General features: G+C 36.2%; 3 protein-coding genes and 1 long non-coding RNA gene across 5 annotated transcripts; 1 reads left to right on the plus strand and 3 right to left on the minus strand.

Moving 5' to 3' along the window:
- Window positions 1-18: 18 nt before the first annotated feature.
- LOC147473806 (putative pentatricopeptide repeat-containing protein At3g23330) lies at window positions 19-6,167 on the minus strand. Its single transcript, XM_086586980.1, is given in 10 exon segments — window positions 19-2,269; window positions 2,820-3,051; window positions 3,539-3,598; window positions 3,738-3,821; window positions 4,267-4,352; window positions 4,996-5,068; window positions 5,166-5,264; window positions 5,366-5,518; window positions 5,595-5,645; window positions 5,894-6,167. Coding segments are annotated over 10 exon segments (3,045 nt in total). The 5' UTR covers window positions 5,975-6,167; the 3' UTR covers window positions 19-143.
- An 801-nt stretch (window positions 6,168-6,968) lies between these two features.
- LOC147473807 (leucine-rich repeat receptor protein kinase MSP1-like) lies at window positions 6,969-12,798 on the minus strand. Of its 2 annotated transcripts, none has more exons than XM_086587013.1 (3): window positions 12,536-12,798; window positions 11,706-11,769; window positions 6,969-11,091 (listed from the first exon to the last, which is right to left on the minus strand). In XM_086587013.1, the coding sequence occupies exon 3, from the start codon at window positions 11,035-11,037 to the stop codon at window positions 7,147-7,149; it is 3,891 nt and encodes a 1,296-aa protein (XP_086443139.1). In that variant the 5' UTR covers window positions 11,038-11,091; window positions 11,706-11,769; window positions 12,536-12,798; the 3' UTR covers window positions 6,969-7,146. The 2 variants fall into 2 exon arrangements, with proteins under 2 accessions (XP_086443139.1, XP_086443138.1); XM_086587012.1 differs by having other exon boundaries at window positions 11,706-11,774.
- A 7,717-nt stretch (window positions 12,799-20,515) lies between these two features.
- Window positions 20,516-25,106, plus strand: LOC147473808 (zinc finger CCCH domain-containing protein ZFN-like). The gene is made up of 7 exons (XM_086586971.1): window positions 20,516-21,116; window positions 21,207-21,364; window positions 21,537-21,599; window positions 21,839-21,958; window positions 22,139-22,432; window positions 23,077-23,364; window positions 24,565-25,106. The coding sequence occupies exons 1-7, from the start codon at window positions 21,050-21,052 to the stop codon at window positions 24,784-24,786; spliced, it is 1,212 nt and encodes a 403-aa protein (XP_086443097.1). The 5' UTR covers window positions 20,516-21,049; the 3' UTR covers window positions 24,787-25,106.
- LOC147473809 (uncharacterized) lies at window positions 22,919-23,113 on the minus strand. The gene is made up of 2 exons (XR_015210268.1): window positions 23,035-23,113; window positions 22,919-22,956 (listed from the first exon to the last, which is right to left on the minus strand). It is a non-coding gene; the product is annotated as an uncharacterized LOC147473809 (long non-coding RNA).
- Window positions 25,107-25,549: the final 443 nt, after the last annotated feature.

The following is a 25,549-nucleotide window of genomic DNA, read 5'->3' on the forward strand; positions in this document are numbered from 1 at the left end:
AGTTATCAGCACCTTTGCCTCATCTTTAACCACAGACCAAGCGCAGTAAATGTAATCGAACTGAGCCCTATGTCGGCATGATCTTCTCAACAAATAAATGACCAAGGAAAAATTAACTATATGGTGTGATCAACACTCGAAGCTCACCAGTAATCATTACATGAACAGTTACCACCACTGAAATGATGAAAACGACGAGCATCTCTGACAGTAATCTTCCTACCTGTTACCTGGGAAATATATTTGATGGCAGTATGGCAGTCAACACAAACTCGAAGGTTCTTCATGACTAGAATTGGGGATCCTCTCGGCGTGCTCATGATACCATAAGCAATTGCAAGTTTCTCACTGTGGACGCCAAGAATAGCCTCCCTTTGCTCTTCTTCTACATCATGCATAGCAAAGCTTGTATCAGTTGAATAACCAACTTCCTTCAATTTCCCAATTAGCCACTCCAAGTAAGAATGAATATCATGTGCTTGATAATGGGACCTATCACCCGCAACAAATGTGTGAACTCGATTCCCCAGTCGTATCCAAGATTGACCTGGGAGCTTTTTAAACCCTTTCTTTTGCATCAAACTTCTTGTTTCAGCTGCCTCTTTCCATCTGTGGGTAGTTGCACAGATATTCGATATCAGAACATAGGAGTCTGTATTATATGGCTCAATTTTAAGTAGCTGTTCAGTTACCCATTTGCCCAATTCAATATCTTGGTGAATTTTGCATGCAGATAAGAGGGTCTTCCACACTGCACTCCGATGGCAGATATTGTTCTTGTATATGAATTCTTTTGCGTCATTGAGGCGACCTGCACGACCGAGAAGATCTACCATACAAGTGAAGTGTTCCACCCTGGGAACAATTCCATACTCTTCCTGCATTGCCCTGAAATAAAATTGGCCTTCTTCAACCAGCCCAGCATGGCTACATCCAGATAAAACCCCAATAAAGCTTATCTCATTCGGTTTAATCCCCTTCTTCAGCATCAGCTGAAAAAGCCGAATTGCCTCCCGCCCTTGTCCATGTAAAGCGCAACCAGATATCATTGATGTCCATACTACAATATTTTTACTATTACTCCGATGAAAGAGAGACAAAGCATCTTCTAAACTTCCACATTTAGCATACATGTCAATAATGGCTGATACAAGAAACTCATCAAGGTTGTATCCTAGCTTCTCGATTAGGGCATGAACCTCCCTTCCCCATTCTGGAATCCCAACATCAGCACATGCTGCAATAATGCTTGTGATGGTATAGGGGTCCACTTGGACTGCCTCATAAACCATCCTGCGGAAGAGCTCAAAAGCCTCTTCAGTCCTACCATTCTGAACATACCCGGAGACCAATGAGCTCCATGAAACATTTGTCTCGAGTAATCCACAGTTGGATTTAGACGTGTGTATTTTTCCTGAATTTTGCATCTTTCTGTTGAAAAGGGTTGAGGCCTTTTCCATTTCCCCGCATTTGCAATACATGTCAATAAGTGAATTCCTTATAAACTTGTTTTCATCATATCCTCTTCTCACCAGATTCCCGTGGACCTGTCTCCCTATTTCCAAAACAGATTGAGAAGCAACCAAGAGCAAGGCAGTGGAGTATGCAATTTCATTAAACACAACTCCGCTTCTACACATTTCATAGAGGAGCTCCAACGCCATTTTTTCATGCCCATTTCTCATTTGACCAACTATGATGGTATTCCAACTACCAACATCTCTCGAAGGAAGTCTTCTAAACAAATCAAGAGCTGCTTCCGTGTGTCCTTTCTGTAAACACACACGAATCATAATGTTCCAAGACAAAGTATTCTTGTCAGTCATCAAATCAAAAACTCTTCTCGCATAATCAAACACCCCACATTTCACATAAAAATCAAACAAAGAATTCTCCAAAGCAACATCTCCTCCTTGCCCATTAACCAACATCCATCCATGAATCTCCTGACCAAAATGAAGATTTTTAACACTAGCACAACACTTCAAAACACACGACAAAGTGTAATCATTAGGACAAACTCCTTCGTTTTGCATCTCAATAAACATACCCAAAGCCATTTCTGGCAAACCCATTTTGGCAAAACCCGTAAGTAGAATTGTCCAAGAGCGAACATCTCGAATGGGTATTTCATCAAACAAGTTTCTAGCTTGATCCAAGTTTTGTCTCCTTAGATATAGAGTTAAAAGATAGTTAGAAATCTCCAAGTTTTGAAACTTACCAGTTTTAATTGCTTCAGCATGGAGTAAATCAACCTCACCATTAATCACTGCGGGTCTAATGGATGTTTGAGACCTGGGAATAAAAAGAGAAAGAAAACGCGGGAAATTTGAAAGTCTGGTAGAAGCAACGGTCGAATTTCTTAGACGCTGCATATGTTCCAGATATTCAGTACAAGGAAATATTTCGTATTATTTTACCACTAGAATTTAGTTTAATCACTGGCTCTCTAGTAGATTTATGAATTTGATTATATCATATTGATGGATTTGTAGTATAATTCCTTAAAAGCATCTACAGTCATGTAAAAATTACAAGGTTTCTGCATGTTATCAGTCGGTTGAGAGTGATATTCCAGTACTCACTGTGAAAATGTCAATGTGTCAGGGAATCTGACTGAAATAGTTAAAGACATTCGGTCTACTTCCTAAAAAAAAAAACAAAGCAAAATTCCTGAAATTAGATAGCAACTACAACTATGATGAGAAAGCAGTTAGCCTGAATAGTATATATTTTCCACTGTCTACAAGTATGAGTATACAAAAGAATACAATTGATAATAGAGTTGAACGCAGTATATAATGGATTCGGCATGGGACCAGAAGGAAACAGGATGTAGGTCTCGTTTAACGACTGGTGAAGTCACAGTGGAGGATAAAAGTACGACGACAAGGAAAACCCGAGGAATAGCAGGCCGCCGACTGTTGCTACTGTGCCTTGTGAAATCTTGGACGCTAGCATGCTTCCTCCCACCACTGCAATGGACGTACAGATTGTGTGCCCTAAAGTTGCTCCTACAGCCACTCCAATTGCATTTTTGTGCGTTGCAAGCTACAGGATCAAAATAATTGCAGTAAATTTGTATTCATCCAATAGACTTGGTATTTACTCGCATAATACATTGTGCAAAGTGAAAATTTTAATAACAAGGATGAATGTGATTTTCTTACATTCACAAGATAAAAAATATTTTGTGAAGTGCTTCTACCTAGGATATGAGGGATATCTTCAATGACATTTTGTAGCAAAATAAACTAAAAAATACACCAGTGAAATCTGAAACCCTGATCATCTGTGTGTTTTTTATTTTATTTGAAATGTTAATTCCCACTAGCCAATGTAAATCCAAAAGAAAGAAGAAGTATCATTTTTTAAATAAGCAAGTGCAACTAACATCTAGTCACCAACTCACCTTTTTGTTATGACACGTAAAAATATCACGATAAGAACTTAAGAAGTATGTACAAATGATAATTACTGATGTCAGCATGATAAGAAATGACCACATATAAATTTGACAAGGAAAAGAACAACTTACAGCAATTGTAGCAATTTGACTACGGTCTCCCCATTCTGCTAGAAATGTCAAAACAAAAGACTGCATGCAAAGTAGGAAACATGTTCTAATTAATAGGGTGCCACAAATAATATGCACAGTACATGACTTCAAGAAATAATACTGATAAACCTAATGCATTTATGAATCAAGATACAACAAAATACAAGAAAGAGCACACCTCTAAAAAGATTGGTGTACAAAATCTTGAAAAGAAACGACGAGATGCTGTTTTCCCTTGCTGTGTCTCTAGTTTCTCTTCCACCTGCAATAAATAATAAGGCAGTTCATAAGCACTAGATCATCTCCAGTGAACCTTAAGTATTATGTAGCTTCAATTAATATAGCTGATAGAATCATTGAGTAATATAGGTAGATAAAAGGAAATATAACCTAGTGTATCAGTATAATATGTTACTTGATTTGAGTAGCAGACTATCCAGTATAATTTGACATCCAAGGGCTAAGAGGTGAATTTTGTCCTTCAAAACCTTAACAGTTACCAGTTGCAACCTTAGGGGATAAGACTATCAAGAATCTTAACTTCCTTAGCTAAATATTAAGATGTTCCTACCATCTTACTATTAAAGTAATTAGTAAAAATGCAGACAAGAAGAGAGAGATACGTGTTTAAGCTTGTCAGAAGCAGAAGTACAAGTAAATCCGAATACATGACAGTGCAAAAGAAAGAAAAATAGAAGAGAGCTTACTTCTTCCAATTCCTTTTTCTGTGATGCCTTTGAATCTGATCTCCATGCAATATAAAGCAGCCTCAACCCAAAGAATGCGTAAAGAACTGTAGTGTAAACCAAGGTAAGATAAATAAATAAATCACAGATGAAGATGGCTACACATGCCAACAGCCATAGGCTACCCATCCTGTCTCATGAAATACTTACACCAAAGGACTAAGGAAATTATTTAAGCATTATAGTTTCATTGATGTACTTGCACTGTTAGAAACATGTAAATCTAAAGTACTCAACTTGGGAAGCTTTCCCGTAAAACAAGAGTGGGGTGTGGATGATCAGGCATACCATTTCCTTAAAACTGATGGGTATTACACACACAGACCAGAAGCTGAACTAAACTTGTCCAGTGTCATTACATACTAGACTGGAGTTTCACTCGTGTTTTATAGAAACACATTGCATACATTTACATCCCATACACAATTATGTAGTAAGAGCATGCATGTACGTGGTACAGAGTAAACACATATACTGGTTGATTTACAGCCAGACACTGACTAACATAAGTTTACAAGATGCTAATCTCAATTAGTTTACAGAATATACAGCAGAAGCATTACCCAGTACAAGTACTAAAACACGTCTACTGAATGAGAAATTTGTGAACCAATGAGTAAAAGAAACTCCAACAACAAGAAGCTTAACCTATAGAGAAAAATTATTTATAGTATAAAGATAAATTGTTACCTGTAGCAGCACTATTTGTGTGTTTCCTTGATATCAAATTAGGCACAATTCTACCAAGTCCAGTGGATAGTACCTTTTTTTCACAAGAACAATAAGTTTAAACGTGAAATCCTTTAATAATTTAATTCTCTCAAATCAGTGGAAGAGATCCTAGACCACAACAATCTTACCGTCATCACAACTAATGCCGAAAGGGCACCAGATAGTACAATTGACTTGGGATGGCGCATTGCCATCAGCGCCGCAATTATAAATGTCTCGTCTCCAATCTAGTAGCATTTAGTGCAATTAAATAAAATACATATCAGGGCAAGTAATAAAACTCAACTAACAAAACCATGAAATTTATTGAAAATAATTAAGTACAAACCTCACTAACTAAGATCATAGACAAACTCGCAAAAAAAGCATCCAAAATTCCAAGACCAACAGTATCTGAAAGATCAAGATGCGTAGTGTCCTTAAGTACTGCTAATTCAGGGTCCGTATCATTCGTATCATTCTCATTGTCCTCTAACACGATCTGCTCTCCCAAAAATATACAAATAATTAAATTGTTTGAAATTTCAAAACAATGTATAACAATTTAATACACTTACTTTACTACGCCTTCCAAGGTCTCTTAAAGGTTTTTTTCTCACTTGAGCTTCCTAAACGTTAAATAAATTGAACAGATCAAATGAGTTTAACCAACAAATAAAATAAAAAAGTGTTTTTCTCACTTGAGCTTCCTAAACGTTAAATAAATTGGACAGATCAAATGAGTTTAACCAACAAATAAAATAAAAGTGTTATAAAATTTCACCTGAGCAGAACTTGAGCTTCCTAAATGTTAAATAAATTGACAGATAAAATGAGTTTAACCAACAAATGAAATAAAAGTGTTATAAAATTTCACCTGAGCAGAAGAAACAGCAGCAAGCAAGAAGAGAAAGAGTAAGAATACAACGTAATAACAACTGAATCTTCTTCTATCCATGACGAATAAACCTAATAATTAAAAGTGAGATCTCTAGATCTGATATTCTTGTATCGAGTCAATTAGAAGAAGAAGAAGTATACTGGAATCCAAGCATTGCATTTGTTATAGTTTTGTTTTTTTGGATCTCTCACTAATTTTTCGGTTTTGTCTCTGGTTCGACCCTGGTCCTTGGAAACTGGGGGCCAATGTTAAGTACTGGTAACCCAAAATTTCGATTTTATTCTATACGCGGATTTGACTTTCAAAACTCGAGGTTCTTCCCTTCTACTTATTTTAGACTGACTTTTACAATTTTGAATTTTTTATTAGTCCTAACTAAAGAAGCCAACTACCAACGAAAAAAAAACTACAAACTAAATTAGTTACCAAAAGAGTAGTGGGTTAATCAAAATAACTAAAATTCATCCCAAATCTACAAAATTCCAATTAAAACTAAGATGAATTTCTGAAGAGACCAAAACAATGTGGAAAACATCAACTTCAAAAACGGAAAAAATATGTGTTGATTACAACTAATTTCAATACAGCTTAACAATTTAAAATGCATTTATGATAATTTTGAATAGCATGTTTAAGTTTTATTTGATGTAATTCAATTGTGAAATTGTAAAAGGACAAATGGTTTTTTTTTATAAGACAATTGTATTATTTGATTGTAGTATATCTTGGCACAATACACACGCATCCTTGCCTGATGAGTAGCCTCGATTGACACACACACCTACAATTGACACACACATTAAATTTTAAATTTTCGTATTATTTATTTGTGGAAAAAATTGGGAGTTACAAATGAAAAGATAAAAAAGAGAAATAAGAAGTTTTAAAAACAGTTAATACACCTAAAAAGTGGGTGTTGTTAAAATTGGAGTAGAATCAAAAAATAATATTGGTCTTTCTCTAGACAAAAAACACACTAAAGAAAGTGTCTAGAGCCCAATTTCTAGTATAGTTATTTACCTTCCCATGGAGTAAATTTGGACACAGAAAATTTGGACACAGAAAGCAACATCTTCAACTTCTATTATATAAGCATCTGAAATAAGGGAGGTAATAAAATCATATAGTAACATGATTTTGTAATATTTTTAGTTCGATCACTTATTTACAGGTTATTACAGAGTTACAGATGCTTCTGTCTATTGTCAACTGGAATGCCTTTTGTGATTTTAAGTTGGTTTTACTGGTAACTGCCCACAACCCTCTAACTTGATCTCCTTTAACTGCCTCACCACCTCAAGCATACTTGGTCTCTTCCATGGCTCATCAAGTGTACATGCCATTGCAACAGCTAAAACACGTAACATCTGATACTTCCACTGTCCGAAACTCAAAATACATGGATCAAGCAGCCCATCATGCAATTGCATCTCAGTCATCCTTCTCACCCATCCTACCAGATTGCCCCCTTCCATGTCTGCCTGACCTGTTGGTGCTCTCCCTGTTAGCAGCTCCAGCATCACTACCCCAAAGCTGTAAACATCACCCTTGGTAGTGGCAATCATAGTCTGTCCGTATTCGGGAGGTATATACCCGAAAGTTCCAGCAAGAACAGTGCTAACGTGACTCTCACATGCACTGATAATGCGTGCAAGGCCAAAGTCAGACACCTGTGCTTTGAAGCTGCCATCCAACAAGATATTGTTAGACTTGATGTCCCTGTGAATGATGTGTGGTACAAATCCATGATGCAGAAAAGCAAGCCCCCGGGCTGATCCTAGACATATCTTGAAGCGGACTGGCCAGTCTAGAGCTTCAACTGCATCTGCCCGGTTCCTCAACCACATGTCAAGGCTCCCATTCTCCTTGTATTCGTATACCAAAAATCTCTCATCCCCATAGACACAATAACCAAGCAATTGAACAAGGTTCTCATGCTTGACCTTTCCAATAGTCTCCATTTCAGCCAAAAACTCACGGTCCCCCTGGAAGTGCCCGCTATTCAGTCGTTTTACAGCAATCATCCGGCCCTCGGGCAACAACCCCTTGTAGACAGTACCGAATCCACCTTCACCAATAATGTGAGTCTTGCTGAAATTTTCAGTTGCCACAAACACATCAGCAGGGCACAATCGTAGCAGAGAGTGCTCAAATGTTGCAATATTGATGCTCAGTGGCTCCTTTGGCTTCTTAATCAGCATTTCATCATCTTTGGAAGATAATTCAACTGTGGTTGCAGGTTTAGACTTGCATAGAGCAAGAGCTTTAGCTTCTTTTAGTAGTATTCTCCACTTGAGGATACCAAAGAGTAAAAACAGAAAGCTGAATGTTGCACCAAATGCAACGCCCCAGATATAGGCTCGATCAACTGGAGATCGGGAGATATTTTGCACAACAGGGGAAGAGTCGTTCACTGAACATGGATTGCCAGGAAAGGTAACAAAGGTGAGGCCGAGCATGCTACTGATTTCGCAAGGAACATATAGGAACTTATTGTTCGACACGTCAAGATATGTTAAAGAGGATTGACTGATCAAGAATGACACGGGCAGGGTCCCTCCAAGACTGTTGTTGTGAATGTCTAGAGTGGAAAGGCTAGTTGAATTGAATAGCGTCTCGGTTAAAGTTCCCGAGAAAAGGTTGTTGCTGACGTTCAGGTGAACAAGAGATCTTATCTGATCATTGCTTCTACAGAATGAGATAGGACCTGTTAGCGAATTCAAGCTGACGTCCAACGTGGCCAGGCTCTTCATATTAAAAACAGAGGGTGGCAAGGGACCAGTGAGCTTGTTGCTGGAAAAATTCAGCTCGACCAAACTTGGGAACAACGAACTCATGCTATCAGGAATCGATCCAGTAAGGTGGTTGTAAGAGAGTACAAGACCTTGAAGTCTTTCCGACCGGAAGAACTGGGGTAGAGCAGGCCCTGTCAGAGAATTGAGAGACAAGTCAAGGTTGGTCAAGTTTGTTAGATATGCAATCTCGTGGGGGATAGTTCCATTAAGCTTGTTTCCTTGCAACAGCAGCTCCGATATGATAGTGCACTGCATAATACTTGTCGGAATGGGACCGACAAGCTCATTATAGGACAGATCAAGCATGCCATAATGCTGAGTGAATACGGAATCTGGTAGAAGCAACTTCTGAAACCCAGAGCAAATCTCATCAGGAATCGAACCAGAAAGTTGATTCTCAGAGAGTACAAGATTGCCAAGCTGTTTCAGGCGAGATATCAATCTAGGAATTGGACCGGTTAGCCTGTTTGCTCCTAGATCCAGAGATGCCAGGTTCACGCAATCGCAGAGTTCCAGCGGAATCCCTCCATTTAATTTATTCCCATGAAGTGACAGGTTCGTCAGATTTTTGAGTTTGCCAATAGAACTAGGAATGGTGCCCTCAAAGAGATTATTATCTAGTTGCAGCTTTTGTAGGTTCAAGTTTTCATATATGACTCCTGGGATCTGACCCTCAAGCAGATTGTTGCTGAGCGATATTTCCAGAAGGCTGTGGGATTCCCAGAGTTCACGCGGAAGTCCGCCACTAAATTTGTTATGGGACATTTCCAGGGTAACCAGCTGAAGCTTCCCAAGATATGCTGGTATTTCGCCAAACAAATTGTTCCCGACTAGTAGCAAATCAGTCAGTTTCCAGCATTTCCTGAAAGTGTTCTCTATAGTACCAGAGAAATTGTTCTGCGACAAGGAAAGAATGGCCAATGACTCCGCATTGCATATTTTGGGTGGGATTTCTCCAGAAAGCTGATTTGAACTGACATCAATATGAGTCAAGGACTGCAAATCTAACAGGGGCAAAGTTCCGTCAAAGAGGTTCTTACTTAACATTAATGAGTTCACTTCCGTCCAGTTTGAAATCCACTTGGGAATTGGACCTGCCAGATGGTTTGAGTCAAGCACAAGGGAGCTGATTGATTCCAGTCCTGCTAGATCTTCTGGTAATGGCCCAGAAAAGGAGTTGAAAGCTAAGTTTAGAGTCATAAGCTTCGTACATTTACCCAGACTCCGTGGAATGCTTCCGCTCAATCCTGCATCAGTTGCAACAAGATAAAGCAGATTTGTAAGCTCACCAATACTTGCAGGAAGTTCGCCTTCAAAACTGTTTTCTGCTATATTCAAAAACTTTAAGCTTTTCAAATTGGAAATTGCTTCAGGGATTTTTCCTGTAAGTGTGCACCTCTCCGCACTAAGTTCCTCCAGTTTTTCCAGATTCCCAATTGTCTCTGGTATTCCCCCATTGAGCTTGTTGTTTCCAATTATTAGAGATTCTAGGCTAGTCAATCTTCCTATTTCTGATGGTATTGATCCTGTAAGTACATTCCTGGAGAGATCTAATCTTATAAGTCCGGCCAAACTTCCAATCTCCGGGAAGATAGGTCCACTGAATCTGTTTTGACTAGCATCCAAGTATGACAGCCCTGTTAGATTCACTAATATGGAAGCTAGATTTCCAGAGAAAGAGTTTACACTGAGGTCCAGAGACTCCAAATTCTGTAAATTCGCAAGCTCTGCTGGAAGACTTCCTGAGAAAGAATTAGCGTGTACTGATAATTCTTTAAGGTCTCTGAGCAATCCAATGGCTGACGGTAAGCTGCCAGTAAAGCTGTTTTCGTCCAACACTAATTGTTTCAGCATCTTCAGGTTAGAAATAACTGGAGGAAGCGTCCCATATAATCTGTTACGACTTAAATCAAGGGATTCTAAATTTTTTAAATTCCATATCGTGCTAGAAATTTGGCCAGTCAGGGCACAGGAGCTTAGGTTAAGATACTTAAGTTCATTGAATTCTCCAATGCAGCTGGGAAATGGAAGATCCAATGGAAAATTACCGCACGATAAGTCTATTCCATGAACCTTGTCACCCATACATGTTATTCCTGTCCAGTTGCATGGTGGTACTTCTCGATTGAACCAGCTCGGAATAAGTTGTCTCCTTTCAAATAGAGAACTTCTGAGAGTACGTAATGACTCAAGGTCATCAGAACTATCTGCCCCATTGCAGGACGAATGGAAGAAGCAAATTATGATGAAAATGAAAGCACGCCGTCTTAGAACTGCGTTTATCATTCCACAGCTGGTTCTGAAGACAATGAATGGTGTTAACATGTTCGATCTGAATGCTTGTAAGCCTCAAATTAATCCAGAATGGCAGCAGAAACCCTGTGACAACCCAAACGCGCGAAAAGTGGATTAGTTTTGCTTTCCAATTTTACAAATTTCTCTCTTTCTGTATGTTTATAACAGTAGATTTGTTCATCCAAATTCAAACATATAATTAACATATTGATGCCATGCGGAGTTCGATTTCTCCATGTCAAAGCTCTTTTTTAACCTGATTGGCATTAGAAATTATGGTACTGTACTCACCAGTACCTTAATGAAATTCCTATTGACTTGTCTTTGTCTAGCACAAAAGTTTAACAGCAAGGAATTCCAAAATTGGATACTTTGTTCACACACCACTGACACCAGTATATCACTCGACTCAAACAGCTTTTCCAATACAGGAGAGACTTGACATGTAAAGGAAATCTTTCACGCATTGTGACTAGAAAAACATGTTGTTCAAATTGCTCTAGGGACGACTAGTAACAACTAACAAAGACATAAGAAAACTGAATATCATCATGAAATTAAATTGTTGCTTGTTCTACTAATAAATTAGCTGAAAGCAAACATTAAAAGCTAATTACTAATTACTAAAAATTTCGTCAATTTCTTATTTATTACAAGTAAAAAATCACCCTAGATAACCAATCAGTCAACCAACTTACCAAGTAACTTGAAGCAGACTGTTTTTCTCTTGATGCCTAAATACAAGCCCACCAGAGTGCATAACTTCGCTACAGAAAAGAGCGAAATTTGTTAAAGAGTAGGTCTTTTCAAATATAGAGCCAAAGATTATAATAAAGATAACAGAATACATCAATGGAAGACTGGTGAAACACAACACACTTGTAATTGAAATGGAAGACTGGTCAACATTGGGTGTTTTAACGTGTCACTAATCACATGACATAATAGCTCGCCTAAGGTTAGGATTTAGGTAATTGAAACAGAGGTTATACAGTATATGGAAAATGCTTACAACAGTAGGAAGTCCAAAATAATAAAATGGTAAATGTTTTACACACAAAAAGATATATAACTTATGGTGGCAGGGTCAGCTGGAAAATCAAACCTGGTAAGGAACAAGGATGTTATGCTTTATTGTAGTTTTATGAACTGGTCGGAAATCCCACTGAAGGTTGTAAACAGAACACCAAAAAAACATAAAACAAGAAGAAGGAAAAGAACTGTTTTTTGAGTTTTGTAGTGAAGAAGGGAACATTAAATAACACCAAGTTCATTCATTACACTTTAAAAGTTAAAACCTGGTTTCACTTTCCAAGTCAAACACAACACACTTGTAATTGAAATGTTGAATACAAAACTCCAACAAAACGGCAATAGCTAGTGAAGCATTGAAAACAACACAAGAAAGCTGGAGAATCCACTACATACACTAGCCACTTATATACACTAACCACTTACATAAAACTCTCAAAACCAAACATAAATCTACTAAAACCACAAAGAAAAAGACTTGAAGAAAAAAGGTTACCTCGAACTAGAAGCTGGTGTTTCAAACGCTTAGAAGCTACAGTGAAACTAAACGTTTGAAGTACAAAAGTGTTTGAGTTTTTCAGTAATGAATGAAGCAGTTGAGTATAATTTGTTTGTATTTGCTTTTCTCTCACTTTCACACTTTTTAACCAGAGAACTCTGTTTCAGTGTCAGTTGTCATGAGCAGCAGAAAGGAAGATACTCTACTTTATTCGTCATTGGCGTGGAACGCATGACTACTCAGTATACAAGGCACATGCAGCTAAAAATAGACGGTTATCTGCTTCACTCCTCTCTCTTCTAAAACAAACGCCTCCACTAGTCCACTCATCATCACCCAAAAAGACAAAACTTGAGTTATGGATAGTAGGAGTGGGCATTAATGCAGTTTCCAAATATGACTGTTTCCTGGAAATTTATAATAGCATCTCTAGGTTGGACTATATCATGTCAAATTCTTTAAATTTGAATAAAAATTTCAAAATTTCTCGGTCGCATCACTTACTTGTTCGTATTATTGTTTGTAAATTTGGCAATTTAAATGCGGATATAGTAATTTCGGCGGTAAATATTGCCATTAATTTCATATATTTTTTTTTTTTTTACTTTAAGAATGGTTGCACGCAACTCTTAATGCTGCGTGGGTTGTTTTGGAATTGTATATGCGACACTCTATAATATCGCGTGAAGTGGTTTTTTTTACTAATCGAATTTGCGACCAACTAGAATTGATCGAAATTTGCGATTAGATTCTTCAAATTTAAAGAGTATATTCTCGCCATCTAGAGATGATCTAATGTTGTCTGATAAATATCCACTAGTCAAACTTTTCAATGTACAGCAGAAGAGGAAAATGCCGTGAGATTTGTGTATAAACTGATTATTTGGCATCTGGCATTTTGATTGAACTGCACATCTTGATTAACTTGCGGCAGAATCCCAAAATAATATGTATACTCCAGTCTACAGTCCGCCCATCATTATTAACTTAGGCTGAGGATTCAAAAAAGGTCACACTCAGAATGGGCCACAGAATCTCTTCCTATTATCACAAAGGTCAATTTTCTGCACATCCAGGACCACTAGAGATTTGTTTGTGAACTGCACATCTTGATTCTGCTCCAGTAACAGTAACTTGTCCGGTTGTCTTTTTGCAAACTTTTTACCATAACTTTCTGCTGCTTTAGACTTAGACGCATTCTAACATGGGACACTCCAATTTCCTTTTTCCTTTCTGCTTTCACAAGTTCACAGTTTACATTGAATGATTGAAGTATTGAACTAGTGTGGTACTGTGGTGATTAGAATTTGGAAAATTGGATGGATGTGAAACATTAGTTATGAAACCAAACTCACCCGAGTTCAAATTCTTGGTTTTTAATACTTGAGCATGCCATATACTGGGCTGGGTAAGGGGGGTGCAAGTATGCTACAGGTTCAATGGATCAACAAATTAGTTCGTAACGGTTTCTTGGACAAATTATTATGCATTTTCCCTAATAACCAAACCTAATGGCCAAATGGGATATGATATCGATTTCAGCGTGTTTGATACGGTGGACGTTTTGTAGCAGAAATGCATCTTTTTAAGAGCATTTGCAATGCAGGTGAATAAAAGGGGTTTGTGACTATAATTACCAGTTTTGTTGGAAAATAGTTGTGCAATGTAGAGGTGAAAAATTGGTGACTTTAGTCCCCAGTTGATTTCAAGGTGAAATATTTCACCGAGATAGTGGCTGACTTGTTAATTTCGGACAGGATGTTGGATTCTATCTCGTGTGTCTTTTTCGATTTTTTTTTCAATTCTTTTTTAACTTCGCCTCAAAATGTTTTTTCGATTTTTTTTAACTTCAAACAAAATACCGTCTGGATAAAAAAATCTCCAGACGGAATCTAACATTCCATCCGAGATATTTTATTCACATTTACATTGCACAGTTTTACTTTATTTTTCACCAAAACGGTGAAAAGATAGTGAATAAGTACTGAAGTGGCGGTGATAAGAAGGGAATTATTTTCAATTGCATTGGAAATATTCTAACAGTAACAGAGATTATAATTGATGGTTGTCTCAATTTTTAAATATTATATTCGATATGGCATAACGAATTGTTCAATGGCAACCCCTTAAAAAAGAGTTGCATTGTTCAACGTCTAGAGTAACATGGCACAGTTTGTTAGCAAAAAAAAAAGTAACATGACACAGGCCGCACAGCTGATTGTCCCATCTATTTGGGCTTTTAAATTTTTGGGCCAGAAAAGAAGCCCGACCCAACAACACTATGACTTCTAAAGTTTTAATTAGACTTCGACATTTTGTTTTAGAGTCCAACAAAGATCCGGCACGAAATATCCATGTCGGATCGGGAAAGTAACTTCACTTTCAATAGTTTCAACTTTCAAGTAAAGTAAACAACCCAATAAACAAAAAGGGTGAACTATTGAAGTAGTGTTACCCCCACTAGATGAGCCAATTAGGATTTTCTCCTAAATACACACAAAAAAAATTCATCTAGTGGGGGATAATATTGGTTAACCCTAAACGCAATTCATTTCTCTCAATCTGAAATTCATAACAAACTCAATCAGACGTAATTGATTGCTCTTAAAACAATAGTTACTTCTTCAGTGTGTGCATGTATTAAACACTTCACAAAAAAATAAAAAACCTCCCTAAGACTTTAAATTATGAGCCAAGTCCCATTTTTAAGTTGGATTCAATGCTTTATTTTAATAACAACCAGTGGGCCGACACACTAGTGATATTTGCAGAGCTTTTTGTAGTTCTTGGGATTTTGAATTTTCTTCATTTCTCACTCAACTGCCAGTTGTTCCTGCATTTGATCATATAAAAAACATAAAAACTATTAAAATTCCACGTTATCTCCTATTACAATTCCTCCCCCATATTGAAAAGGAAAAATATAGCAGTTCTAAATTAAAATGGGAGTCTGTCTCTTACTAAAACGAGAATCACACTATTAAATTAAGTTAACGAATAAAACGGGAGACTTCACACTTTTAAAATCGGGTTATTAAAACTCAATTAAATTAAAAGTTTAAAACAGTTATATCTTCTTGATTCTTGAGCAAGGTTTTAAAAAGAGTGCGGCCTATTTTGTAGTAATAACAAATAAAACAATAATAAACTATAAAATCTTCAAGTATATATATATATATATATATATATTTTAAAAATTTTAAATAAATATTATATATATATATATATATATATTTATTTATTTATTTATTTATTTATTTTATTTTTTATTTTTTTGAGTCGGTTCCTCTATAACCGGTACTTGATCTCCTGTACCACACACACACATCTCGTATCTCTACAAGCACGGACACACACATCTCGGAGCACACACACAGGTATCGAGGCACACACACACATCTCGGATTCGGATCAACGGTGAGATAATACGGTTACAGAGATTATTTCTGTACCCGGTTGTAGAGATCTCGAGTCCTATTTTTTGATAGGGAAATTCAAATAATTAATTAAAGGGTAGCGCTAAATCAAATTGACAAGGCTTCACATGCAAACCAATTAACGGAGTAGTGAAGGAAAACAGATCTAACCAATGGTTCTCACACATTGATGAAAAAATACTCTATAAAATATATGAAAGAAAACCATACATGTCCCACTTCTGACACCAACAAAAAAGTAGATCGCAACATATCAATACAATTTGCACAATTAGCCAAAAAGAAATGCTCATACACTAATACAACCATTAATTATAACTCAAGTAACAAAATAAATACAATAAAAATACCGTAATAATACTATATACTATTACTAAAAAGAGTATATATTGTCTTATATATAATGCGAATATCTGAATTTCTCAATTAGCCCCATATTACCGATTTTAAACCAAAGTTTTAAATCATAAGGGAACCCAAAAGTTTCACCCCCTAAATTGTCGGAAAACTTTAAGGTAAAAAGTATGTTGGTCATTGTACATACTTTACAACCGTTTAATCGAAACAGTGCCTCTCCACATTGGAAAGTTTCACCCCCAACACGTACTCCAACAGACCCACCATTTCAATACTCTCCAAATTTAAAGAATAAACAAAACAAAAAACAAAAAACAGTATTCTGCATCTCAAAAATCATGTAATAAATGTCATATATTATCGTCATATTAACTATGTGAACCTATTGAAAGTGAGAGATAGCACTTTAAAATTATTAATTTAATGATAATGGTTATGTTTCTCATTTTCACAAGTTGATTAGAAGTCTGGGAATGGCTATGCTTCATATTTTACATGGTTAATTTGAATTGGACCTATAATAGGTATCAAATTGTTTAATTTGCTAAAAATTGGACCCTATAACATAGATGTGCTTTTTCTTTTTAGCTTTCGTGTCTTCTCCAATTTATAGGTATTGTATGTTAGTGTGTGTTTTGAATAACATGTGGAGATTCTTCATTGCATCTCAAGATTTTCTTTATTGTCTTTTATATTTTTTTATTAGTGTCAACGTGTACTGTCTTGCTCCCTACATTTTGTATAACAGCTACATGAATCTTAGCATTTTTTTTTATATTTGTGTTGTAGATGGTGAGGTCCGTTATGAGGAATGTGATGCCTGATAATAGTCCTATATGTGATCCTGTATCTGTTATGTGTTCAAAACTGTCAACACATTCATTGGAATGAGCGGTGTTTCTATGGGATTCTAAGAAAATCTCTTATTCATTGAAGTCTGTATATGAAAAAATGTATCAAGTTGAAGGATATCGTATGTTTTACAGAGGGTTGAATATGTCGGCCATAAGTGCACTTGCATTTTTGTCAACTTTTCATATTGTGTCTTATGTCAAGAAATCTGTAATGGAAATAAAATAAGATTCTATTACTACATTTCTTTTAGATTGGGCTGAAGATTTTGTGACAAGGTATGCCTGTTTATCGGCTGAAGTTGCAACACAGAGTGTTTTTAAAAATACAAATTTGAGTATTTCTTATGCTTTCAAGGGATGTACTCATATTTTGGTTGACCAATCTGACTAATTTTTTGTTAATATCTTTGATATTTCTGATATATATTGGTTTATATCATTGGTATTTTTTATATTTTCCAATATATCGACATATAAAAAAAACAAATAAAAAATAAAAAGCATAAATAATTATTTATTTTCTTTAAAAAAACAAGTAAAAAACATAAACAATTATTTATTTTCTTAATAAAAAAAAACATAAACAATTCTTTACTTTATTGTTTGTTTGTTTGTTTTTTTTTTTTAAACAAAAAACAAAAACTTAACAGTGGATGTGACGACATTGTAAGTTAAGTGTAGTGCACTACCGAGGACATCCAATGGAAGTATCGAGTAAAAAAGTAAAAAAAAAAACTTTACCCATCTGCACCAATACAAATTTGCGTTGAGTTGCCAAATACAATTTTATTTTTAGTTCATTTGTGTTTCCCCTGGGAAACAACTCAGCTCGCTGTTCGATAATATCCGAACACATAATCTAGATTGTCATTCATCAGTTACAAAATCGCTAATTTTTCTAATAGAATGTTTAGCAACTGTAGAAAAAATCATTCATGCTAGGAAAAATAAAGTATGGATAAAAGTTGTTTGAAGTTTCGAAGTCCAATATTGTTTGGACTTAGAAAGGAACGGAGCTGACTGGTGGGAATTAGAAATTTGTTAATGGAGATTACCAAATGTATTGGATCTAACGTTAGAACATATTCCACGTATTGGATCTAACCAACTATATATTCATGATACTTAGATGGAGAAGGAAATATAACTAAGTAATAGATAATTGAATCAAAATCTTGACAACAAACACATGATAAGATACTGAAATTAACAAACAACATAGTAAAAAGAAAATAAAGAGGTGATCTTACCTTTGTGCCAAACTCCTCGATGGAACATGTCTTAATTATTGGTGGTACGCTAAAATATACAAACAATGCAACAAAATAAATTATTTATTGGTTAGCAATGACATCTCACCCCAGCCCGTTGAGGCATTGTTTTCTTACTTCGCCGGATAGGAGATCGTATTCACGAAAATCAAAGTAATCTAGAGATTCTTTTGGTGTTTGAGAAGTTTTAAGAAGTGCAAAGTTATTTTTTTATTTTATTTTTTTTTGGGTAAAATGGCGAATGGTTTGAGAGGGTTTTAATAATTGAATTTTTCCACTAAGAAAATAGAAACCCGTGGTCATATATCTATGAAGTGCCCAAGGAAGTATTTTTGGTAAGAGTTTTTTTTAGATGAAACTGTTCTAAAAAACTAAGTATGATCCACGTGGCATAACAAATTAAATGAAGTGGTCCATGTGGCAGAACAAAATAATGGGAAATTGCCACATAGGAAATCCAAGTCCACCTCAGATGTTCTTGGCTTTAATATAGAGAGAGGTGATAGTAGAGCATTAGGAAACTTTAAACAATTTAATAAGTGCACATTTTAGGTTGTATAATATTAGAATTCAGAGATATAGAGAGAGGGGGATATACACATCCGAAGAATTTTAATTAGACTCAAAAACTTGAATTACACGTGGCATAGTAGACTCAAAAGCTTTAATATTAGAATGCCACCTAGGAGAGAGAAAAATTAATGTTAGATATCTCTACTTTATTATATAAATAGTAGATATGCAATTAGGGTTGTTGGATTGGTTTGGATCGGGTTTTGGAAAATTTAAATCCGAACCGAACCGATAAGAAAATTGGGAACCCAAAACCAAACCAAACTGATAATATTATATTTCATCTAAAATCGAACTGAACCGATAAAATATATTACAAACCGAAACCGAATTGACCCGAATAAAAAACTATAAAATCAATTAAATTCTAAATTAAATCAATTAATTTCAACCACATAATTAATAAACATATACAAAATTAATCATAAATATTACTAAAATGTCATTTTATTGGTTCGGGTTCACATCAATTCGGTGGAGGACATATCCGAAACCAAACTAATATCTTGTTAGTTCAGTTTAGTTTCGGGTCGGTAGAGGGCAAACCAAATTACCCCAACCCAAACCGTTTTTTATCAGTTTGGTTCGGTTGGTTCGGATCAATTATCGGGTTATCAAAACCCAGCCTTATATGGAGCATATTAACTTAGTATATATTTTGACACTTCCCATTGGGACTGGGATGTAGTAAATATCGCAGGTTTTATCTTTTTCTGTGTATATCTTGATTATTCGTCTAAGTAGTTACACCTTTTCTTTAACGACCGAAAATCTTTTGGAGGCCACACATTGTTTAGATTGGTTAACAAATATTATATGCAGAAAAAGACGTATAGATGTACAAGTAGTACGTGCAAATCAAGGAATACAGACAACATATACATAGTACAAATAAAACGCAGTTTCATGACAAAATTTTGGGAAGTATCAAAACTGGGTGGCTGAAACCTGAGGATCCAAAACTTCCCGTGTAAATTCCGTGTACGAGTGTACTAATCATCCAGATTTCCATAAAAAACCAGAATAATTTCATCGCATTTTGTTGTGTCAGACTTGTTTGGAGAGTAAAAAAAGTGAATATTTGTCTTTCATATTGTCCACTCAATTATTGGTTCTTACCAAGTAAAGTTCAAACAGTGAGATCCACCTCCACTATAGTTTTATAGCAACAATCCTTTGATATTCAACTGCATGTCAATACTAGTGCATTTGAAATTGCTTCGCCAGATTAGAATTACTCATTGATTGACATTCATTTACGTTGATCACAATGGACATAAAATTCCATTTGGATAAAAGTATTTATCACACAACATATATACAAGGCCAATAAAATTGAGAAGTACTTCCAATAGTGATGTGAGACTTTCATATTGCCACATGTGTTGGATAATCTAACTATTTTCCACACAACTTGATAATTTTTATACTGAAAGCGTTTTCAATTGGTCGAAAGCTTCCAGAGGTCACAAATTTATTACACACACACACAAAATAGTCCTAGGCATATATCAATCTACCGACAGGAAGACAACACACAATCACACATAAACAAATTCACAATCGTTGATCAGTTGATGTACTTGAAAATTGTTGTACAATATCTGTTCCAAAGATACCACCATGCCACTAGTTCTAGAATTCTAGCTTACACCACGTAAAACCAACTCAAAAAGACACAAAAAAGAGAGAGAAAAAACAAGTCAATACTGAATACAAAAAAGTGGCGGTGTCTGGTATCTGGTATCTGGGTTAGCTAGTTCTGCTTTAACGCGGGTGTTGGGGGGGTGAAAAAAGCGAAAAGCCAAAACGACTGGTTTTAATTCATTCCCTCACCTTGTTTGTGGAGAGGAGAGAGAACGACCCACACACACACACACACACACACACCTTCTCTCTCTCTCTAACAAACACACCGACGCTGGTATATAACAATTCCGTACGATATTTCATCATAGAAATGGGAATTCCACTAGGAATTCCGACGCTAGTGTAGTGAAACTGGTTTTAATATGGAATATGATGGTGGAATTCCGCCGATATCTGGTAACTGAAGGATCATCTCTTTCTTCACCCTTGGATGAAGGTTATTAGCTTTCTCTCTCTCAGCTGTCTCTTTATATATATGGTCTAATAACTCACGTGTTTATGTTTATATATATGTTATATATTGTAGATGCAATGTGGGAAATGAATATGAGAGGCAATGAAAGTATGGAATCTAGACAGTATCCTGAACGTCCGGGAGAACAAGACTGCACTTATTATATACGGACTGGATTGTGTAGATTTGGAATGACTTGCAGATTTAATCATCCTCCTAACAGGAAACTCGTATGTACTCTACTTATCTTATTGTTTGGAACTTGTCATTTAGAAATTAGCCTCATGCAATGTAATAGTCCTGCATTTAGATTGTTGTTTAGTGGAAGAGATTAGCATTGCTGCTGTCCATAGTGATTTTCAACTTTGGTTTTCATTTGATGAACGTGACTTTAAATTCCAGGCTGTTGCTGCTGCTAGGATAAAAGGAGTGTACCCTGAAAGGATAGGGCAACCCGAGTGTCAGGTACTCATGTACTTGGTATAAAATTGATCTGATATCACTCTGTTACTAGATAGCGCCTCCATTTCTATGAAAATTCTCTTGGGATTTTGAATAAGTTCCTTTAACACATTTGAAAAAACTTGTAATTTTATTATTGGAATTTGATTTTATGATTTTATCACATCAATAATTGGAACTATATGTTTGACTTTTAACGTTTTAGTAGAGTGACAAACTGTTCTTTTGATATTTTTTCCCAGTATTATTTGAAGACTGGAACGTGCAAATTTGGAGCTACATGTAAGTTTCATCATCCTAGAGACAAGGCTGGTATTGCTGGACGAGTTGTACTAAATATTTTAGGCTATCCACTCCGCCCGGTTCGTATTTGCTTAAACTTGAAATGTAATTTTTCCGCAATTTTCTCTCGTTTTCTGCAATTTCTTATCTCTCCCCTGCACAAATGCGACCAATATCTCGGGCGGTTGTTTTCCTACATCTGTAAGCACAAATTCGAATTGGATTATTATGTATTTTCTGACTTCAGTTTCTGCATACAGAATGAAAAGGAGTGTGCTTATTATTTAAGAACTGGGCAGTGTAAGTTTGGGAACACTTGTAAGTTTCACCACCCACAACCATCTAATGCTATGGTTTCGTTGCGCGGCTCTCCTGTTTATCCTCCTGTACATTCACCATCAACACCCGGTCAGCAATCTTATCAAGGAGTCACTAACTGGGCTTTGTCAAGAACCTCATTTATTCCTAGCCCACGTTGGCAAGGTCCTTCGAGTTATACTCAGGTTATACTGCCTCAAGGAGTTGTATCCGTTCCCAGTTGGAATGCATACACTGTAAGTTCCTTGACTGTTGTTTTATTTTTCATTGAGCACACACTTGGTTTGCTTTCAAGGTTGTAAGAATACAGTCTCTTGCAGGACAATCCTTTCTAAGTAGTATAACCTTTTGTAAATACCGTTTTTTATTTTAATCAATTAATTATTATTATTAGTTTTTATTTTTATTTGTATTTGTATTTTTTTTTTTTATGAATCTTGTGTTTTCTCGAAAATGAACCTTGTTGGCTCGATGTGTTTACTCAAAGAGGTTGAGGTTTCCACCAAATTTAATTAAAGACCCACAGGCAATGAAACTAGTCACAAACAAGTTTATGGATCTGGAAGCATTGTACAGTAAGGAGGGTGCCTAACCCGTACCTAAGTCGTATGCTACAATTTATGTATGCAAAAGTCATGACTCAGAAACTATAAAAGTGTTTTATGTTTTTCATCGATCCCTTTATCTATTGACAGTTTGCGTCTTAATCTGGCATGAGTGATGGTCACCATCCCTTTTTAATTTCATAATTTTTACCAACCTCTCTCTTTGCTCAGTAATCTTAATCTGGCATGAGTGATGGTCACCATCCCTTTTTAATTTCATAATTTTTACCAACCTCTCTCTTTGCTCAGTAATCCCTACATTGCTTTTGATTCAGGGACAAATTGGTTCAATATCTTCTTCAGAGCGTCAGCAGCAAACACCAGGAAACAATCAATATTATGGTACTCCTCGACAAAGTCAAACAAGTCACGAAGTTCAAGGGCTTTATAATTTGCAGAGGGATAATGTATTCCCTGAAAGACCTGGTCAACCAGAATGCCAGTTTTACATGAAGACTGGTGATTGTAAATATGGTACTGTTTGCAGGTTCCATCATCCTCGAGAAAGATTGATTCCTGTTCCAAACTGTTTGCTGAGTCCATTGGGACTTCCGCTTCGCCCGGTGAGTCATATCTTCAGCCTTGCAGTTTTCTGTTTGTTGTAGTACTTTCTGGTTTGTGTAGTCGTAATCTTATTTCCTCTAATGTCAATGGTGCAACAGTGGCGGTGGTTAATTATATACTAGAATTAGAAGTGTGGTTTCACTTTCTTTCGTTAGATAAGAAGTTCTCTTGACAGTTGCATACTTATATAGTTATCTCCTATTTGTTAGCACATGAGCTCATATTGATGGTCACAAGGTCTTCTAGAAATGATATCATTACTGAGATGAATACTTGAGACTACCTTGATATGGCTTAATACTGGACCAAGCTCCTCAAAAGACGTTTGGAGGTTCCTATGTTTTGTAGCTTATGAGTTTCATGGAAGTGAATTCCGTGAATTCTTCTTATGTGGACTGGACTGGGTAGATATATCATATATGTAGAAAACAAAATAGTAATCTACTGGTACTACTGAGATGTAAGGTGAAATTGTATCTGCAGAGTGGTAGGTTTAATGCCTCTTAAACCAAGGTAAGTGATCGTGTTAGAGGTTCGTGCATTCTCGATTATATTTTCCTTATAAAGGTCTCTATACCTTTGGTTAGGAGCTGTCACCATAGGCTACTTGAGTGTCAGGCTTCTCTCCTAACTTTGAATACCACTACCGCTTCAGCTGTATGGTGTCTAGTGTATTGTCGTAAGAAAATCATTGAGGAGCAAATTTTGCAGAATCATAAGTTCTGAGACTGTTCTGAGTTCCTGAGAGCCCAGAATGATCTACAAGGGAAAGTGCTCTGAGACCCTTTGTAATGTTGGATGCCCTTATATTATATTTTGTTTGGGAGAGCTCGCATTTTTATTTGGGAAGGATTTAAAATCTATTGGATGTTGAGCTGGGATGTAAATCGACTGGAATATGATATCTCATCCTAGATTCTCTTTCTATATTAATATAAACCTCTACTTTACTGATAAAAAAAAAATGAAAGAATGAATAAAAAAATGTAAATCGACTGGAACAAGTTGCTATCTAGTCTTCGCTTGTATTCGTTGTTATAGTTCCAATAATACATTGCATACTTATTGGCGCTTCTTAGTCCTACTGCAGTACTTGATTTATTTGTTGGATGTTGTTGAGCCATACAAATCTAAATATTTAATTCAATTATACCGGAATGTATTCGGCAAAATAACTCTGCTTCTTATCTTTCCAACAGGGAGAGCCATTGTGCATCTTTTATTCTCGTTATGGTATCTGCAAATTTGGTCCGAATTGCAAATTTGACCATCCTATGGGACCCTATGCATATAATCTTTCTTCTTCAGCATCAGCCGATATTCCGGTTGTTCGACGTTTGTTAGGGTCCTCATCGGGAATTTCTGCAGTACCTTTGTCATTAGAAGGGCCTGTTGAAGCAGTATCTGGAAAGTCCAGGTGACTTTCATTGGCGGTGACACAGCAGATGCCTTCTGGAGCCGAAAACATTGATGGAGATGGATCGCGTACCATTTCAACCATCGGACCAGTTACTTCCTACTCTTAACCTTTGGAAGACAATTATGAATCTTCTGTAAATTTATTATACCCATTGCTGGAGCTGTACAGAATTTCGTGTTGAGTCAAATTTGTTCATCAAAAATGCATTTTGCCTTGACAGAAAACTCAGCACCTGTGAATTTCACATAGTTGCATCATGTAAATTTGCATATAATGCCACGTTCCGAGAAAACCAATGTGAACGTGTTTTTGGTTCTGAAATCTGATTGATGTCTTTCCACTTTTTCATCTTTTCTCTGAATGTTGCTTCTCAATGTACAAATGGCCTTTTCTATTCAACAGCCCATATGCTGACTAAATATCAAGGTCTACAAATTCGCCTACATCCTTTCACATGATCTGTTTCTCACTCGATATTAGTGGGATGTTTCTCTCTTTTGTACTATATACAGAGCTTCACATTGCAGTGGAAAACACAAAGGGCCGTGTTAATATTGTACGAGTTATTTCCTAAAAGTCATTCTTCATGTATTTACTTCTTAAAAGAAACTTAATTTTCTGTTGATTTTGTGTCTATTATCAAGTGAGCGGAGCAAACGTTCTGGCCCGACAAAGAGGTATGTGGCTCAAAAAGTATTTTGGTTGGTTTCTGTCGGTCCTCAATCTCTCTTTATTTCTTCATTCTCAATCAAATCTAACTCTCT

The sequence above is a fragment of the Coptis chinensis genome, unplaced genomic scaffold, assembly GCF_015680905.1.
Source record: "Coptis chinensis isolate HL-2020 unplaced genomic scaffold, ASM1568090v1 utg1761_pilon_pilon, whole genome shotgun sequence".
NCBI lineage: Eukaryota > Viridiplantae > Streptophyta > Magnoliopsida > Ranunculales > Ranunculaceae > Coptis > Coptis chinensis.

Bases quoted from the DNA above. Each gene is read 5' to 3' on its own strand.
- LOC147473807 (XM_086587013.1), bottom strand. From the start codon at position 11,037: ATGTTAACACCATTCATTGTCTTCAGAACCAGCTGTGGAATGATAAAC.
- LOC147473808 (XM_086586971.1), top strand. From the start codon at position 21,050: ATGATGGTGGAATTCCGCCGATATCTGGTAACTGAAGGATCATCTCTT. The intron at 21,117-21,206 runs GTTATTAGCTTT...TATATATTGTAG, and splicing joins TTCTTCACCCTTGGATGAAG to ATGCAATGTGGGAAATGAAT. The intron at 21,959-22,138 runs GTTCGTATTTGC...TTCTGCATACAG, and splicing joins TAGGCTATCCACTCCGCCCG to AATGAAAAGGAGTGTGCTTA.